This window comes from Rhinolophus hipposideros (genome assembly GCF_964194185.1).
Source record: "Rhinolophus hipposideros genome assembly, chromosome: 9".
Taxonomy (NCBI): Eukaryota; Metazoa; Chordata; class Mammalia; order Chiroptera; family Rhinolophidae; genus Rhinolophus; species Rhinolophus hipposideros.
In genome coordinates, this window is record NC_138055.1 from 69,774,875 (window position 1) to 69,795,996 (window position 21,122).

The window sequence follows — 21,122 nt, forward strand, 5'->3', positions numbered from 1 at the left end:
ATTGCCAGATGCCTGTCTGTGGAGCACAGAAGTAAAAGTATCCCACCCACTAGTTTAACAGCTTGACTTAAGAAAATATGAGACAGCTCTTGAGGGGAAAAGGCAAACAAAAACATACCTAATGGACATTAGTCAAATTAGAAAAAAAAAGTATGTTCAATTAATTACATGAAAACTTTTTTATAACTTGAAAGCAAAGAACTATGAAAAGAGAAGAAAAAAGAAAGAAACTTAATTTTGCACTGAACAATTTCAAACAAATTTGGTGGAAAAGTTCTAAAAATGGTATTATTTGGGGGGCAGTAAAAACCTTTGTGTCAAGATTTGATTCTTAAAACTCTCAAAATACATTTTTAAGTTAAGTTTATTATCTTTGTGTGGAATGCATGGTTTGTTAATCAGAAAAATGCTTCTTTTGAAGCTCTAGCATAAAAAATTAAAGGGCATATTATGTGAGCATCATTTTATGACTTTTAGCACTTTGTGGATAAGCAAAGAGTGCTTAAACTGTAATACTTTATGTCTTCAGCCACCGGTACATGCTACACTGGAAATAAGATTTTGATGTAGTACAAACTAATGTTGATTCTAAAGTGTTTTTACAAAATGCATTATAGGAAATAGTCATTACCGGTACTGACGATTTTGCAGTGAAAAAGTAAATACTGAAAACACAATTGCGTAACAGAAAGAAAATTAAGATACCTTATCCTAACTCTGTATTTAACATCTTTGGTTCTAATTTCTTTATTAGAAATTAAGATATTATTTTAGTTCCCTCCTTTTTCTATTAGTCTGCGTAAGTAAAAAAAAAAAAAAAAAAATGCCATGAACTTTTCTCAGTGAGTACTGTGTTCAGACATCCCTTGCCATTGGTTTACTCTGATATGTACTAACAACCAAAAGACATATTTTACTAATCAGGACAGGCCCGGGCAACAGTTTATATGTCATAATAGAAACTTCTCATCAACCTTGAGAATTTTATTTCCAAAAAGTCTCCTTCTTCGCAAAAATAATACTACCGTCATTAAATATATTTAAAAACTGATGTAACAGAAGTTCTAGAAGGCATCTATTCTGTTTCCCTGAAAATAAGACCTAGGGGGGCAATCAGCTCTGATGCGTCTTTTGGAGCAAAACATGAATATTATTTTACTATAATAAAAATAAATATTATTTTACTATAAGACCCGGTCTTATTTTAGTATAAGTCTTATATTCATTTTTGCTCCAAAAGATGCATTAGAGCTGATTATCTGGCTAGGTCTTATTTTTGGGAGAACATGGTATGTCTAAAGGAAACCTGACTCAGCACTGTAAACTCACTCTGCAAAATGAGTTTTCTTCAGAATCATCTTCATTTTCAAGCAACATTGCTGCAGTGTCCTGATCTGCTAAGATACTTTTTTTACCACAATTAAGATTTAATTAAGGAAAATGCACGTCTTCAAAAATCTTTTTATTCAGCCCATATTAAATTAAAATTGAATGTTTTTAAACATGTGTATGTCACTGTTTTATTTATTTATTTTTTTAGTTATCTGCTATAACTGTTCCAGATTACAGGAGACTAAATAGATATGACACATATATGTAATATGGAGATCCTGATGGAATCCAGGGGGGGAAAAACGCTATAAAGGAAATTGATAGGACACTTGCCAATATTTGAATATGAATTGTACATTAGACAATAATATTAGTCAATTCCTAAACTAGTCAAAATCCTAAATTCAATCATTGTATTGTGGTGCTATAAGAGAATACCTTGTTCTTTAGGCACTCACAGACTGAAGTGTGTAGGGGTGATAGGGAATGATGTCTGCAATTTACATTTAAGAAAAGAAATAGTTCAGATTTGTTTGTAATAAGGAAACCTTGCAGGGAGAGATAAAGTAAAAGTGGTAAAATGAGTAAATTGGGTGAAAGGTAGGTATATAGAAGTTATTGTAATATTCTTGCAATTCTTCTGTTTGAAATTCCTTGAAAACAAGTGTTTTTAAAAATCTGTTAATAGTTACCACATCCATATTACTTAATCACAAATTATTTTCAGTGTTCAAGTTTATACTTTTCTGGACCCATCCTTATGTATACCACATATAAGGCAAACACATATCCTATCCTTTTCTGCACAACCATGTAGACTCTCTCATGTTGGGAGGGGCCAACAATAATTACTCTATTTTTATTTAAGAAATACCTTATAACCTTTAAGAGCAGTGTCATAAACAATTTTTATTTTTTTTTATTTAAAGTTTATTGGGGTGACAATTGTTAGTAAAGTTACATTGATTTCAGGTGTACAATTCTGTATTACATCATCTATAAATCCCATTGTGTGTTCACCACCCAGAGTCAGTTCTCCTTCCATCACTATGTATTTGATCCCCTTTACTCTCATCTACCACCCACCACCCCCTTACCCTCTGTGTAAGGTAGACACATTATTGTCTGTGTCTATGAGTTTGTGTTTCTCATTTGTTTGTCTCATTCTTTTGTTGTTTTTGGTTTATACACTACATATCAGTGAAATCATTTGGTTCTCTGCTTTTTCTGTCTGACTTATTTCACTTAGCATTATACTCTCAAGATCCATCCATGCTGTCACAAATGGTTAAAAATATTTTTACAAACATGTCTGTACATACAAATATGTGGAATTAGTTCCAGAGAGCCTCTGAAGCCCTTTCATAAATCAAACTGGTTCTGAAAAACTGACATATCAAAATATCATTTTTTTAAAGACCACATTATGGTAAGTAGTAAAATTGTTATTTTAGATTAGTACACTACGGTACTTACTAACCATAGTTAGCTCAGGATTACAGTGTCTCTTAGTAGATCATATCATAAGCCAGAGTTGTCATAAATACCAAAATTTACTAAGTCACCTTGATTTCACAGTTTAGTAGGGCAGATTAAAATCATAAATTTATTTTAGACATTGCAATTTTAGCATGACTCCCTTGTCTAATATCAAACTGTGGCATTTCAGAATCTCATGCCAGGCATGATAATCAGTTTTTAAATGCAAATCCTGAAAAATGAATTTCAGCAGAGGATGAATTTGAAATCTCAAGCTGGCCATGCAAGGGAGGACGTGTGTTTACTGTTGCGTTATGACACATATATATATTTCTTTTGGCAAATTATTGGCAAAAAGGCATAATACTACACAGCTTACTTCTGACATAAAGCATGGCCCAACCAAAGTAATGTTCATAAGAGAATATGGTAATGTTTCCACCCTTTCTGATTTACTATTCACTTATCTTAAAACACCTGGGTAAGTAAAGAGAAACATGTGAAGTTTTAATGAGTATTTTATAATTGAAAACCGATTTCACAGGAGTCAAAATTCACTGGATAAATTAAAAATGTCAACTAAAAATGACCTTCTACAAGTAACATCTTCAGATGATAGGCAATATAATTAACACACAGCTGGTATTCAGTGGATGAATAATGCTCTTTACCCTAAATTGTGGAGATGCTTCAGATTCCCTAGGAAGTAGAGCAGGTTTGTGGTAAGAAAACCTTCTTACCACAGTTTAGGATCCAGCATTTTAACGTTGTGGGCCAATACGTAAGAATTTACTTGACCCTCAACTTGAAATCTATGTTCTCAGATTCCTCAACTCATAGAAATTTAGTTGTAAAAGACACATTCAGAAAACATGAGTCCAGATGTTTGTGTTTTTACAAATATGAATTCATCTTCTTGTCCAAGGTCACCGAGTAGGTCTATTCCTGACACACTCTGCTACCTCACTCTTCTATTTTATGTGAACATAAAAAAATATGTGACTCAAAAATATCTTTTATGGAATTTCATCTTTAATAAAAATTTTTAAATAGCAATTTAAAATATGTTTGTCTTTGAAAGTGCAGATTCTCCCAGTGTGCATATATTATTAAATAGGAAAAGAATAATCAAAGACAATTAAAATTCACAGTAATTTCTTTTACTTACCTTAATTTGTGCACTAAATATTTTAAGCTTGTATGATGTTCATATTCTTTGAAGATCCGTTATTTATGAAAAATTAATCCTTGTGACTCACTTTGTATTGAGAAAATGATTGAAATAATGGAGAGTTTCTTCTACTTTTTAATATTGTATTTTTTTACCAAAGGCTTAAATACCTTCAACCCTATTAACTGCAAAAGAACTAAGGAGTTAGTTATTTCTAACTTCTTTTTGTGTCATGTCATTGATTTAACATAAAGAATTTCAGTACATTTCAACAAGAAGTAAAGCATTCTAGTTAAATGATACAAGTAGAAGAGAGATGACAGGTAACAATGGGCATCAGTAAAAATTTTCGATGTCATGATAGTGTTTCCTTCCTAAGAGTAAATATAATAAAATACTGACAATAAATCTAAACCTAATCATGGTACGAATTATTTGAATTTCAATTAATCTGATGTTCTGCTTGTATGTATTTTGAATTCAATTTTATTGAAAACCCATTTTCGTTTAAAAAATGAGTATCTGAGTTCAAACTCTCACAGTACAAGGAGTATTAAAGGGGCAGAAAAAAATTATCCCCTATTCTGCCTATATCAAGTATGCACGATTCTCGTGACAATATGGCCAGAATAAATACATGGGAGCCAATCACTATGAAAGACAGTTGTCCATTCTAAAGCCTTTGCTATTCAAAGTATAGTCCATGAACCAGCTGCATCAAAGTATGTTAGAAATGCAGAAACCCAGGTCTTACTCCAGACCCACTGAGTCATAGTCTACATTTCAAAGGTATCACTGAGTGATTCACATGTAAATTAGAGTTTGAGAAGCAGAAGAGAGAGTGGAAGTGATTGTATTTACAAGTGATTGTATGATAAGAAATGATTCTTATCATACGTGAGTCTTAAATAACCTAGGCTTTCAAAATCCTCCCTATCTGTCAATTTGTGGTTATTAAGATGGTAAAATATACAAAAAAGTTGGATGGATGCAAGTAGTGGCTAATTATTCACAAACAAGTTTAACTTGTACTTAACCCTTTCCTCATAAAAATATAGAAATATTAACAATGAACCCTAAAATTATTTAGGAGTGTTCGGATTATCATATACATTAGAAACATTTTATTTGTATCTGTCTGGAAAGATCCAGATACAAATATGTACTCTTTAAGAATGTTCTTTATTTGGTTACAGTTATTTTTTGATAAATTATAAAGATACAAGACACTGTTCTATTTCACAGTGGAGTGGGGGAGGGGACCAAAAAAACTAGCAAAAAATAAATACTACAGTGCTTTTCTTATAATGTATTTAAGTCCCAAATTAGAATGATTAAAATAGCTGATGTTTATTGAATGCTTCCTTACATGTAAGGCACTGTCACAAGAGGAATTTTTTAAAAATATCATTTAATCTTAACCAAGAACTAGGGACTAGATTTATTCAGATGAGGAAGTAAGAACTGTTAAACGTTGCATCTTGGGTGTAAACACAGGTAGAGTGATTCTAGTTCTTAGAATTCATGCTGCAATATTTAGGAAAATCTTTCTTTATATCTCAGTATATTTAATATATTTCAGGTTTCCACCCTCTTCAAAAGAAAATATACATACTTTTCTCTTTGAATTATTTTAGAGATATGCTATCTATTTATAGTCACACTGACTTAATGGTCTTATAAATATGATGATAAATGTCTTAAGTTTATGTGACCAATATATATGAATTATGTCTTTAGTGCCTAGTTTTTCACTGAAAAAAAAAACAGAAAAGATAAACTATACTGTAATTTGTTTCCTTGCACCATCTAGTGGACTTAAATGACAACTGCGTAGTACAATAAATGATTACAACTTAATTATATGTCAAATTTTCAAACATATCTAGAGAACTGTTCCTAAAATTGCATTTCATATTACATCACAAATGTGCACGTAATTATTATTTCTTCCTTTTTCATGAGGGAATCAGTTATGCGTGGGGGCTGAGTTCATTAGCGACTCTTTAAATCCACAAATAAAATAACATAAAACAGCATCCTTTCAATCTTTTCACAATTAGAGATCATGAAAGTCAAATACATTTCAGTTCTTCCCACCGTCCTAAACTCCAAAGCTTCCCAGGTAGCTGCGCAATAGAAGCACCGCGAGTCTGCGCAAGGCTAGTGCGCAGGCGCGCTGAGGAGCGGAAGCGGGGAGGCGGGGCTAAGCGCAGAGCAGGGAGCGGAAGAGGCCCTGGCTGCTGGGTGAGGCGCGGAGACCGTTTGGCGTAGAGTCTGGGGCCGGCTGGCGCTCAAAGTCCCCGACCCCGGGAGAGGCCAAAAGAAACGGAAGGACTCGTTCCGGAGCAGTCGCCGCTGGCAGCTGCTTCCCCGCCTGCGGCTGCGGACGCCTCCACCCGCGCTGCCTGAGGATACGGTCCTGAGAGGCCTCTCGGCCTAGGCGCGGCCCGCGGAGCCAGACGTGTTGCTGCCAGTGCTGCTGTGAGTAATACGAGCGCCCTCTCCACCAGTCGTTTACAGATTAAAATGGAGGAAATTTCGTTGGCTAACCTGGATACTAACAAGCTAGAGGCCATCGCTCAGGAGATATACGTAGACCTAATAGAGGATTCTTGTTTGGGCTTCTGCTTTGAGGTGCACCGGGCAGTCAAGTGTGGCTACTTCTACCTGGAGTTCGCAGACACTGGTAGTGTGAAGGAGTTTGGCATTCAGCCAGTGGAAGATAAAGGAGCGCGCCGCCTTCCGCTTTGCTCCCTTCCTGGAGAATCAGGGAATGGGCCTGAACAGCAGCTGCAACGCTCGCCTCCCGAATTCCAGTAGCTGCAACGTGAGAGAGGCTGAGGGTGACCAGGACAGTAACATAGACCGGTCCTGTGGTCTGGAGAAATTAGGTAGCTAAATAGGAAAAAAAAAAGAAAAAAAAGAAAAAAAGAAAATCAGACAAAAGTTCCAAATCCCATTGAAGATCTTAGCCTTCAAATACTCAAAGTGGAGATTTAAGAATTTGGATCCTTTTATAAGTGTGTTACCCGGGATCAGCTTTGACAACCTGGGCAGGAGGCGCTGTGTATCCTGTGCACCATGCAACGCAGGTGGGTCTCTATACACACCAGGAAGGGCACAAGATCCCTGTACTGTCTGTCCCCAGTGCACAGGTGAGCAGCTGTGTGCCCACGACACAAGATCCTTTGATTCCCCAGCCTTTCTGTCCGCCTGATGTCATGGGCTTCCTGGATAACTGTCACTTTGGACATAACTGATGGTCAGGTCTTTATCTTTGAGACTCATGGGACTGCTCCTCTCGTCTCTAAGCCTCTGATTTGGGTTTCTCCAAGACAAGTGAAAGTCAGGTGTGAGATCTGGCTATTAACTATTCCAGTTTGGGAAAACCAAGAAAAAGAGTCCCCAGCTGAATCTGGTAGGAGAAGCTCTATGGTCTTAGTTCCAACAAGAAGAAAAGGTCAAAGCCAGCAGTTTTCCAAAGATCCACCATTTACAATGACTTCAACGGACATGGAGACAAAGGCTAGCCTTTTGCTGAACGGAGCCCTCTTCCTGGCACCCACCCGGTGTCATAGGCTTAGCAAATGGACAATTTGGTTATCCAAGCAGGCTTTAGTTATAGTCCTTTGGAGAGGTAGCAGGGGCCTCTGCAACTATGCACGATCTCTCAAATTGCAGGATTCATATCTGGATATGTTTTGTGGACAATTTGGTGGGGCAGTGATCTTCCAATTCTGAGTTACTAGTTACATAGCCAGTCCCTGGGTCTGACTTGGTCATTATGCCAGGGGCAAGACTGAACTATAGAGGAGCATCATGGCTGTGCAGAAGGCTGCAGTTTGAAAGCTGAGGCCAGAGCGGCCCTCTTCCAGCTGCCCTCAATAATGTGAATGGGTTAGTGCTGGGAACCAAGGAGCAGAACTGGGTTGTCTCACATCTAACTGTGTGGTATCCTGTTGAATGCCTCTGTTCATTGGATTGTGCAGTCACAGAGCTCTGCTATGATGAACCTCTAAACTGTCTCCACTTTCTCTGCCCCTCACAATGGGCAGCCCTTTCTGCTTGGTCCTCTTTGGACCTTCTTGACTACAGGAGCTGTCCTTTTGTTGCTGAAAGCCAGGGAAGGGCCCCCAGAAGTCCCCTGGCTATAGGAAATGGGATAGGGGAGGATGGGAAGTGTGAGCCACATATCAAAACTACTTCCACTTTACTCCCTGATGAGGGTTTATGAAATGTAGAAGGGTGGAGCCCCAAGGTGAGTGGGAACGGTGCTGCTTTATTTGAAATGTTTTCTTACCTCATTATGTGCCCCAGTAAGGAGCCCAGCCTCATCTGTCTGGCTTGGCTCCATATTCCTCCTGTTTCCTGCTCCACTGCCTGTTGGTGCATCTCATGACTCCAGGTGCTGCCTGCCACCTTTCACATTGACCAGTTTCAGTTCATCTCTTGATGCTCCTGCTTCTGAAGTCTGTCCAGTTTCCTTTTCCTTGGTTTCTTTTAAGTCCCCCTCACCCCCGCCTTGTTTCTGTGAAAGATGTGAAAGACTCAGAGAAGAATCTTATGGCTCCCTCTGTTGGGATTAGCATGGCAAAAAAAATGGAATTGTTTGTGAAAGGCAGTGTGATACCCAAGCCCTTCTCCTATAGGACTGCCTTGCTGGTATGCCTTCCTGCTGTGTCTTACTTCATGAGGAGTTGTATCTTCCCACCTGCGCTTGGATATTGCTTCTTAGGACCTAAGCAGAAGAGCAGTGAAGTCTAAGAGAGGCACATGGATGGAGTGGGTCCTGATCCGTTTTCTCTAACCGTGACTGTGCATGTATCGTTCCTTATCCCAGAAGGAACTATTTGGACTCTGGACTAATTGGGGTTACATACTCTAGAAGATGCAGGAAACCATAGTAATAGGGCCTCAAGACTGTCTATTATTGCATTCTCCCCCTAGAGTTGCCCTGGTCGGTTTTGGGGCCTATAGATTGGTCCTAAAGAATTGTGGTAACTTGAAAAAGTCAAACCTTGGCAAGAACTAAGACAATTTTGAGTTATCTGGACTTGATTTTTTGTAGGCATCTCATTCAAAGGGGATGCAGAGGGAAAAGAAGGGTCTAAGTGAGACACTGGCCCGCTTTCAAATAATGTCTGGGAAACAGACTGAAGGGAAGGCCATGGTCCACTCTTCTTCAGAGAGGGAGCTCAGATTGTGATAATCACCATTTCCCTTCTGGCCTTTTCTCCTAGTAGAGGAGGAAGAAGTGGGAAGTAGTTTTGCATAAATGGTTGGTTCATATTGCCTCCCTCTTGGTTTTTGTTTTTTGCCCCCCACTGTTAGAGCAGTAGCCCCCAACCCTGGATGGGTGTGAGTGGGCGGGGGACAAACTAATTTTGGGGGAGAGAATGCTCCCTACCATATAGTTGGTTAGGAATTCTCCCTTTCCCTACCTATCTTCCCTCTAACAGCAGAATTCTTACCCTTCCCTCCTCAATTAAGTGTATTTATCACCCTGTAATTCTATTATGTATCTGAATGTGTGTGCGTGTGTGTGTGTGTATGTGTGTGTGTGTGTGTATGGGGGAAAAGGGATTCTTTACAAATTTTCTGTGGTTTGTGGCTTATTCTTCCATGTATTAGTTCTTGCCACCGCATGCCCAGTATCGCATGCTGGGATCTTTGGGGAAGTGTAGTGAAACTCACCCCTGTCCTTTATTTTGGAGATTCTTATTTTTGCATAAGTAGTCTATCCTATACAGATTGCTAACTGTGTATTCCCCTTGCCTCTGTGGCTGCTGTGTAAATAAATTGCATCTCCCCATTGGTAAACAGTAATAATAAACAAAATAAACTTTATTTGGACTCTGTATGTTAATCTTTTAAAATTGTACATGTTTTTCAGGTATTGACATAGTAAAATAAATATTGACTTGCTGTTGACCTTAGTCATTTACTCCTGAATGGCAGTTTTGTCAAAATGAAGTAATTCTGCCCAACTTTGTTTCTCCATCTAGTTCTGCAAATTTAGCTTTCTGCAATATCTAGTAAAAGAAACGAACTATATACAGTCTGCCTTTTTCCATATGAGGTAAGAGGTGGTAAAATAAATGTAATCCAAGCCTGTCACAAAAAGTTCAATTTGAATGGAACTCAAGGTATCAATATATACATTTTACCATCATTTAAAACTAATGTCCTTGCTTTATAAAGGCAAATGGTTCATAGCAAAGAATGAGTTGGCCTTTCTAAGGGTAATATTTTCCTAGTGCTTTATAATTTTATTTTACCCCAATTCTTTGTCTTTTACTTTATTTTTAAAATAATTGAGATTTTTCATTCTAATTCCGAATCGAGAGGTGGAGTACTTACCCCAATTGTGTATATTGCTCCTTAGTACTGATAATTTGTTTGCTGAAGGTTGCAGTTCAGTAAAGAAACAGTCCAAAATTGGAAATAATGTTTACATGAATAAAAATTACAGAAATTGGGCCAGAGGAAAAATTATCGCAAGGAACCTTATAGACGTGCAGCATGGTATTGAGTCACCTAACATTCAAATGCAGCCACAAAAAATACTTTTGGATCTTCTTTTCTATGTTTAGATTTGAATTAATATATTTAGTGCTAACCTAGTTAGTTTTATGAAATGAGATATTTGCAAGACCTCAGTACTTTACTAAATCACTTAACAGTAGGATTTTTAAGATTATTCTTTTTCATATTTTCTAACTGATGAACTTGATGTTTAAAAAGAAAAAAAAATTGCATACCTTTTAACTTCCTATATTTAACTCCCTAGATACTACATTTTAACTTCACCATGTAGCAGGAGATCAGGAACTTAATAAATGGGTACTTGATGTTGACAAAGATAAAGATGGAAAATTAGTGCCCAAGCAGTTAAGAATTCAGGAAGAGCTTTCTTTGCCCACAGTAATTAGTAACATTGCCTTCTTTAGGACCTATCTGAGGTATTTTAAAGTGTTTAATTTTTTAAAAGTGTATTATGAAATGAAATATTAATGTACTAAAAAACCAACATTTATACTTTATTAAACATCTTTTCACACTAGTCCTTAAAATCATTGTCATGGTTAGTGAACTTCTCAAATCAGCTGGAGATAACTTTTATCATCAGACTTTGGAAGTTTTACTCTGCTGTGGAAGACCCAGTTCTGATTTTCATTTATGTTCCAAAAGATTTTCATGATGCTTTGGAGGAAAACATTTGTTACAAGCGATGCACATGTTCAAAAAGATACTGTAGGTAAACTTATAAATCCTTGGATTTGTTTTTTCTTTTGAAAACATTCAATCGTATATTACTTGAGCCTCGGTGGATATAAGTGAGCTGAAAAGGAAATACTACAGAGGGTGCCAAAAAAATGTATACACATGTAAGGAAAACTTTAAGTTGTACTAATACATACCGATAACAAAAGATGAATACAAGTCACGTTTGACTTCTGCAATTTATAAGAGTGCTCACAGTGGTTACCGTCAGTGCCCAGACACTTCTGAATGCAACGAACTACTGCTTGAGCAACGTTGACCAGTGTCCACTTGTATACATTTTTTGGCACCCCTGGAATATTCATTTTAGAGTTGAGAAAATACGTTCAGCAACAGTGACTTGCACACAGTTCAAAAATGAAAATACAGAAACAAAAGTAGAATGCAGGTATTAGGCCAGTAATCTGTTAAAACTATAGAAATTTTAATAATAAAGGACTAATAAAGACAAACTGGTTAAAGTAGAATGATGTGATACTAATGAAAACTTGAAGGCAATAAGTTTGAAAACAAAAACTGGGAAATAAAAAATATACTTCATCAAAAGTGACCCAAAGGAATTTTTACTTAATAAATGAATACATCTAAAACAGAGAAGCCAAATCATCTCCACCCCAATATACACATAAAAACACTAGACATTTAGAATTTTGTTTCAGACAGTACAGAAGAAAATCATTATAGCCTAAATGTAATAAAGTTTTTTTGAAAAAGTGAAGATGTTAGCAAACCAAGTTTTTTGAAATATCAAACATCAACAAGCCAGGTTAATCCCAGGAAAGTAAGATTTTGACTCAGAAAATCATATCATCATCAGGGTAAAACTATGTGAAGTCCGCAATAGAAACAAAAATAATTTGTAAAATTCAATATCAATCAGTTTAAAAAAGTTATTCATATAGAAACAAGGGCTAAAGAACTTCCATAAAGTATGTATCAAAAATGTACAACTTGCTGTGCTTAATGGTCAATACTTGGAAGCATTCCCTTTAAAATCAGGAATGGAAGAAACAGTTTTCATATTTTCATATTCTGAGATGTTATCGAAATGGATAATTGTATAGAATCTATGAACAGACCACTGGAAGTAATGATAGAATGCAATAAAGTTGCTGGATATCAGATCAATGTTCAAAATCAGAATAAAAATTTTTCAATGTTACATTTATAATGTAATGCAACAAAAATTATAATGGTCTTATGAATTAATATAATGGTGTAAGATTCTTATGGAGGAAATGATAAAAAATATTTTCTGGTATGTTAGAGAAAACCCAAATAAATGGAGAGTGATAGGATATTTATGGATAGGAAGCTCAATATCATCACTCCAAATAGATGAATTGGAAGTAATTTTGATAAAAATCCAAATAGACATTTTCATGAAACTTGACAAGCTAATTTTAAGATTTATGTGAAATATAGGTACAAGGTTAGACAAGATCTTTTTGATGAATGTATCTTACATATTGTGGAGTTGATGCAGGAACAGTGGAATAGAATAGAGTTCAGAATTTGGGGGAGAAGCACATTTAAGTTATCGTGATGTATAATTATTAATAAATTGTTACAGTCAGTGGATTATAAACCAATACATTATTCTGGAATAGATTATCCATAAATAATATAACTATCTCAGACACAAAAATTAATTCCCATATGGATTTAAGACTTACTGTGGGAAACTAAAACATCAAACCTTTATAGGAAAATAAGATGTTTATAGGCAAGAGAAATGTCTTAAGTAAATAAAAGCAAACAAAGAAAAGTCCAACATACTGGACAAAGTTCAATGTATTGGACTATACTAAAAGTAAAAATTTTTGTGCATTTTCATACTAGAAACAACAAATCCCACATTATACTAGTATGTAGAAGCGTTGCAGTTCTTACAACTAAAAAGATTATCAACAGATGAATTATACAATTGATAAATGGACAAAGTAAAAGAACAGCTCATTTATAGAAATCTGAGGAAAAAAACGATGTGAAAAGTTCACTTAGGTTCAGAGAAATGCAAGCCAAAAAACAAATGAAATGCCAATTTATACCACTCAGTATTGTTAAAAAAATAATAGAGTGATGATAGCAACTCTAACAGGTGTATGGAGCAATTAGAGCTTGTACGTTGCTGGTGGACTGTAAGTTGATAAACGATTTTAGACAGCAATTTGGAAATATCGTTGATAAGCATAACCAATGCCCTAATATTTCCACCTCTTGTAGCATTACCTGTAATAGAAATTTCAAAGTGATATAAATGCCCATGGAAATATATATCTAGTCACTATACAGAAGTAAAAATAACCAGGGCTACAGAAATAAAACATTTAGTAAAACATATATTCTTATAATTTGCTACCTTTCATTTGAAGCTTAATATGCAAACCAATGCTATATATTGTTTAGGGATATATGCACATGTAATGAAAAGTACTGTATGCCAAAAATATTGAACTAGATTTCAACTTTCATGTGTATGGCATTCTAGATATTGGAAAATTATTTCTTGATGCAAAACATCTGAATGTAAATAGAAACAGAGTGCTCTCTTAAGCAGCACATATACTAAAATTGGAATAGTACTGAGAAGATTAGCATGGCCTCTGTGTAAGGATGACATGCTAATTTCTGAAGTATTCCTGTATTTTTTGAGCACACATACGAAATAGCAACAAAGATACTACTAAGTGCCTTGCTGTCCTTCTAAGAAAGAAGGGGAATACCCAGCTTTTCCTTCCAAATGCACACAATAATCACCAGCTATACAAATGAAAACAGAACATGGGATTGCACTGTGGAACATACATACCAGGAACTTTCAGATGGGAATGGGAGATTAAGCCTTGATCATCACAAATGGAAACTGTTTCACTCTATGTAAATATAAGCTACCCGAAATAATCTCTACATCTTTAGTGAAAAAGGGGACAGGCAGACAAAGACCTTCCTGACTACAATGAGAACAGATGAGAAAGTCTCTATCATGGCCCGAGGTGAAGGAATTAAAATAATAACATCGTTATCATTTCCTTTGGGAATCTGTACCCATACACTTCTTTCACGTAGTTACTCTGCTTGTCAGAGAAACCTCTACCTAAAAATTATATAATGTGTCCAAGATGATATACTTTTTAGCTGCCTGACAAAATATGGGTCCATCAACATTCTCAGAAAATGCAAGCTTGCAATAAAGTAAACATTTACTTCTTTAAAGATTACTCTTACATCATATTCTGCATCTAATAATTCTATTTATTAATACAAGAAAGGAGTTACAGAATTAGTATTCTTGTAAATAGAATTATTAGATGGAGAATATAATGGCTATAAATTAAATCTTTAATAGATGGAATTTGGAATTTGAAATGTGAATAAGGAAAAGGAGAGAATGATGATGCAGTTATGCAAATGAAAATAATAGAATGAAAATAAGAAAATGTATGAAAATACAATTTAAAACTCAATGTATAGGCAAAACTTCAATTAAACTGGAAAAAGAAGAAAAGAATCAGCATGAAGCACAGTCTGTGTGTTATTAGTCATTTTGGTTACTCATTCAGACAGCAGTGTGCATTTGTGTTGCTTCCTTGACTCCCATTAATAAACCCACATGCTATTTATTTTTTTGAGTAGATAATTGAAAGGTAAAAGTGCAGCAAAGAGAAAAGTATTGCAATTGGATGTGATTACAGGATGGCTAACCTTGGGAATGGTGACGGCCAGCATTCTAGAGACACAAGATACGCAGCCAGAGGAACTTAATGAAGGTGAAATTATCAACAAAAATGAAGAAACTGGTTGTGACAAAAGAGATAAAGATGTTTCAGAGGAAGTGAAGCTGCCAGTAAACTTGACATTAAAGGATCTGTCAGAAATATTTCAAAATATTGAAAGCACAAAGGGTAAAATGTAAAGTAGGCAGAATTGTAAAGATGGTCTCTTGAGATTCTTTTCCCCTAGCTATTCAAACAATAATCTAAACACTCTATGAAGGTATCTTGCAGATGTAATTAGGGTCCCAAGTCAGTTACCTACAATATATGGAGATTATTTGGCTGGACTTGACCCAGTCAGGTGAACACTTTGAACAGTGTTCTCCATTTGATAGAAGACGTGAGAGATTCAAAGAGTGGGGATGATTCAAAGCACAATTGCTGGCTTTGAAAATGAAGGGGCCATGTGAGAAGGAATGCGTGTGTATCTTGGAGCTGAGAATGACCTTCAGCTGACAGCAAGGAAACAGGTCCTTCAAACCTATAGCCACAGAAATTGAATTCTGCAAAATACCTGAATGAAATTGGAAGTGGATTCTTCTCCAAAGGCTCCACATAAGATCCCATCCCAGCTGACACACTTTGTCTATGGCCTGTGAGAACCTAAGTAGACCACTCAGCCAAGTTAGCCCTAAATTCTGACCCAGAGAACTGTGAGATAATAAGTGAGGACTGTTTTAAGCAGCCAGGTTTGTGATAGTTATACGACAACAAAAAAATTAGAACACTCCTAAACTGATCCAAATTTAGGATTATGACAATTCACCAAGGCATGCAAAAGATGCTCACTGAATTAGGATTTATATATGAGACTAAGGTAAGCACTTTTCAAACTACTGATACATTTTATACAAATAAGACACATTAATTCTCAATGTATCTGTTTAAATTTACAGTGCACTAAATAAATACCGGTTTTACCTTTTTTTTTCATTTCCCTGTACATTTACTAACCAAAAATAAGAGAGTTTTTAATGTTTTGACAAAAATGTTTAAAGGTCATTAGATGATTTTAATTCTTCCCATTTTTAAGATTACCTTGCATTATTTTAGTATCAATTTTCCAGTCTGCACAACTATGCAAGGCTAGCACTGCCTGTATTACTATCTCTTCTTTACACTTTTCAGAGATGTAAATGCTGCATCCTTTCTAAAATTGTATTCCAAATTCAAAAAATTAGCAGTCGAGAAATCACCCAATGTTCATTGCAACATTATTCACGGTGGCCAAGACATGGAAACAACTGAAGTGTCCTTCAATAAATGATTAGATAAAGAAGATGTGGCACATATATATAATGGAATATTATAAAAAAAAAGATGAAATACTGCCATTTGTGACAACAAATTATTTTATTCCCAAGATCAGTTTTTACCATCTAACTGCAGAGAAAATGGCACCATTAGATTATGGGTTCCGTCATATCAGTGATTTTCTGTTTTGTAAATTGTTCCACAGGTTTGTTCTAGACCTCCATCACTCTTTGTTTAAAAATGTGTCATTCTAAGCCATGCTCTCATTTCCGTTTCAGATTTACACTCCCAAGGATATAGTAGGTATCTCCAACTATGTGACTCACAGGAACCTCAGATTTCATCTTATGCACAATTGGGGTAGCTTTTCTCCACATTTTAGTTCATGGAATCAGAATATTATAGGTCGAATGGAACTAAGAAGTTATTCATTCAAGATTAATTCATTAACGGAGAAATTTGCCTGACTGGGCTTAGAGTTTGTTGTACAGTCAAGACTAAGCTTAATGTTTTTCAATCTGTTAGTATCGAAGTCCAAGTCACCTGTTGGATCATCATTGATTTCAATGCTAAGCAAAAAGAAATAACACAAGCATTTTTAATTAAAAAAATAGCTATAAGAGAAGTATTTAAGAGGTCAGTGCTAATCCACCTTTAAAGTGTAAAAGTGGCTGGTCTGCAAATAAGGCCTTGAACTGTAATAATTCATACAACAGCAAGAGCAAAAGCAGGTTAGCTAACCTTACCCTGAACTGGAACTTGATTTAAAGTAATAACTCGTGTGTGTGTGCATGTGTCCGTGCATGCATATGTGTGTGTGTGTTTGAAAACAGAAAGAGCTGGGAGACTAAAGAGAGTCCAGTGGAAGAAGAGTAAGTATAGGAGATTAAAGCCCTTGAAAAGTGGAGACATGGCTGTGTATTCTATAAAGCACTTTTATCTTGCAGATGTAATGTTAACCTCTAGAATGACATAAGAAATATATTATCCCTCTGCCCCTAAGCATTTAAAGGCAATATCTATTCCACTATTCAGCATTAGTCTTCTGTTTGCATGTCTTTGGATCAATTGTAAAGGATCCCTCCTTTCGTTTAGGAGTTTAGTGGTCATTTAAAAGGACTCCATAGCATGGACAAAAATGGCAGTCTGGAATAATAGATGGAAATATGGAATAATTTAATTTATCATCACTTCATAATTAACGCCTATAATGAACTTCTCAGTTGCATTTGTAGTATAGTAATTAAAGTATTTTTTTAACTTCTCTCCAATACTATTTCCCAGTCTCTCAATATCAATATCGTTTCCATTTTCATTCAGCTGAAATTTTGATTCAAGAGCATTATATGTATAGTCACTAATTTACCCCCAACAGATCTAATGACTATGCATGAAATTTAAAAAGACTTTGATTTTTCTCATCACCAACTTGTCACCAACATTAACTGTAATAATGATTTTCTTCTAATTAATGACAGCAGGCCACACGAACACCAGATTAATAAAACCATCTCTATCAGAATAATATCCGACTAGTAAAGAACATATAAAAGAGTAAAGACTCCCATCAGTTTATCTAATATTTATTGTCAGTTCATTATTAACAGGGGAAGGAATAATCTACAATATTGTCTACGATCCCCCCATGGAAGTAATGTTAACTGCTCTATAACAGTCACGATTTTCACTATTGGGAAAACTATGAGACAGGCCCAAGGAGGCACTGGAGGCCCAGAAAGAGGTGAAGTAGGGGCACTTACTAGATTTAGATAGAAAAAGATAATTAAGCTGCTTTATGGCGTGGATGTATGCAAATATTCAGGTCTCCTGTCCTAACAAGGTGCAAAGGGTTATTACTACAGTGACCACACATCCTGATTTTCCAGGGAGCAGCTTAGTTTTCAAGTTTGTAGGTGTTATTGCCAGTGCCTCTTTGGCCTTTCAAAGTGTTATGTTTTGGACAATAAATTGTATCATTACTCTATTTATAACTCACAGAAAAACTAAGAGATTTTTTGTTTGTTTTATTAAGAGATTGAAGACCAACCTAATGGAGGTTGTGAGAGCAAGTCTTCAAAGAAAGTGTTAAAGTTGAATGCAATATAATATGTCGATAATAGTATGTAACTAATCAGAAGTTAGAAATAAAGGTATAATTTGCATTGACATATAGTCAAAAATGTACACTGGATTAGCTAATGGAGTAATTTGGTATATATGGGAAAGTTGAAGGGATAAAGATATTTGAAGCTGGATTTCCCATGCTTTATGTGATTTGGCATAAAGAACGGACAAGGGATAAACTGGAACAATCAAACAATGCATCGTTATTATATGATCTGGGAGTTCAATTTTGTGCACTTGTGAGTAAAAGCAAAGTGTCCAAACTTCAACCTTTACCTGTGACTCGGAGGTAAAACTGGGCAGTTTGCAATATGGGACCACATCACCCACTTAGAGACGACACTCATAAGCAATGCAATAGATCAGATAACACGTAACAACTCATAGGTGTTAGCAGGCAGCATCATTAAACAGAGAGTGGGGAGAAATAATTCAGAGTGATTTGCTATATTCACTTATAGTTAGTCATGGTTCTTGGGTGGAGATAATATCCCAGGCTTTAAAATTTACCTATCATTGATGGACATAAAAATACTACCGATTGATTTTATTCAATACAATTTTCTGTAATGACAGGAATGTTCTATGTCTGGAGCTATAGATAACTGTGAAAAGGCAGGACAGGCTATGACTGCTTCAGAGGTAATACCGTATCATACAACTAGACAAGTGAGTCTTCCCTGGAGGAGATCAGCCTCCCGAAAAAGAAGGAAGAGAACGCATATATGTCCAGGTTTTCAATCTAATATAGATTCCACATCACTTTATGTATATGTGAAGTCTTCTCCTGGCCCATTCCAACCCCAGCAGCGTGGTGTCTCTCAGGTCCCATTTCATCCTGATTTCCTGTGTTTAGGAACAATAAAAAGAACATTTAATAATGACCATATTTTATATATACCAATGTATGTAACTGAATAATCCAGCTACAGATACTATGATATCAGAGTCTGGGCCCTACAATTAGGAATTGGTTAATTCTCTGTAGCAATGATACACATAAAAGTAAATATCTTTAGCTGGTAATGAGCAAATTGTTAAGCTATAACAAAAAATCAAATATTTGCATGATAACTATGATCAACATCTATAATGTACACATACATAGATAAATAAAAGTAATGTTCTACCTGCTGAATTAATAATATTTGTATGTTCTGCTAGTCCTCTAACTGACAGGTACATACAAGGTACTAATTAAGTTATGTGGAATTAAAAAAAAAAAATAGCCCACATTCTGTGTGACATTGTGTCAGGAGCATGATTATGTTTATTGTTTTTCTGTAATCAAATTTTATATTATTTTTAGTGTTAAAGATATGCTCTCAGGAAGAATATATTTTATCCTAATCATGAAAGTGAAATCACCTCTCTTCCACTTTACAACTGAGGGAACTGAGGCAGAGAGAAATTAAGTAACTTATTCAAGGTCACGTAGATTGATCCATCCATTGAGTCAATTGGTTTCTATTGCTACATAACTAATCACCACAGACTCAGTAGCTTTAAACCACAAAAATGTATTATCTCACAGTTTCTGTGAGGAAAGACTCCAGTTATAAATTAACAGGGTCTTCTGCTCAGAATCTCACAGAAATCAAGGTATCAGCCAGAGATGTTATGTCATCTGGAGCTCTGGGTACTCTTTCAAGTTTATTGGATGTTGGCAGAATTCATTTCCTTGTTGTTATATGTTTGAGGTCTCTGTTTTCTTGCTAGGTGTTGACCAGGAACTGCTCTCAGCTTCTAGAGGCCCCTTTCCAATTCTTGCTATACAACCACCTCCACAATTTGAAAGCTCACAGCCAATAGAAGAACATCTCTGATGCTTCGTTCCAAGTACTGACATGGATAGGTCAGTCCCACTCAGAACAATGTCCCATTTTAGAACCTCAAAGTCCACAAGTAATCTCATTGCAGGTGTGATAGCCCATTATATTCATAGCACACACCTCCTCACTCCATTAAGGGGTTGGTTAAACAGGGTGTGTAAACAATTGAAACAGGAAGTTTAGAGACCATTTTAGATTTCTGCTTACCACACTCGTTTACAGACTGCTTTCACTTCACTCCTAAGTACTTGGATGTTCAGCCATTATGAAGACAAGGATGGCATTTCCAAAGGTGGCATGCCGTGTTTTTTTTTTTTTTCTTGTCTAGTCTTGAGGGAGCAATGTTGTACAAATTCAGTGTGAATAGGTGTCATATAAATAATCCACAAAAAGCCCTATCTACCAAATCATGGAGTTCTCCAGGGTATTTAGTCAATCTATATGGAAACACAATATCCATGGACCTGCATCCATGCTTTTATCAAACCAAGTCAACATCTGATGTTTAGGGATCTTGGTTGCTTACTTTTATTTCCATTCATTGAGAAAACTTATCAGTAATATGTAGGATGTGAATAACAACAGATTGTGACAGTCCCCTTTTTGGAGCACTTGGGCACTTATAAATCTTCATTCCCCTGCCCACTCCACCCACCACCACCTCAGACCCAAATTCTCTACCAACATCACTTTTACCTTCCTCATTACCCATGAAGATGAGCAGAGTAAGCACCCTTCTTGAAGGTAGGGGCCATTAACCCTAATACAGTGCCTTAAAAGTGTAGAATTCCTAATAGCATGTAAGTTTCATGAGAATTGTCTTGCACACTGCCCAACACAATGTGTGTAACATAGATGTTGAATAAA

General features: G+C 35.9%; 1 protein-coding gene across 1 annotated transcript; it reads left to right on the plus strand.

Moving 5' to 3' along the window:
* Positions 1 to 6,189: 6,189 nt before the first annotated feature.
* Positions 6,190 to 9,916, plus strand: ATXN7L3B (ataxin 7 like 3B). The gene has a single exon (XM_081061266.1). The coding sequence runs from the start codon at positions 6,512 to 6,514 to the stop codon at positions 6,803 to 6,805; it is 294 nt and encodes a 97-aa protein (XP_080917392.1). The 5' UTR covers positions 6,190 to 6,511; the 3' UTR covers positions 6,806 to 9,916.
* Positions 9,917 to 21,122: the final 11,206 nt, after the last annotated feature.

What these genes read in the sequence shown, in the direction of transcription:
- ATXN7L3B (XM_081061266.1), top strand. Translation starts at nt 6,512, where the DNA reads ATGGAGGAAATTTCGTTGGCTAACCTGGATACTAACAAGCTAGAGGCC.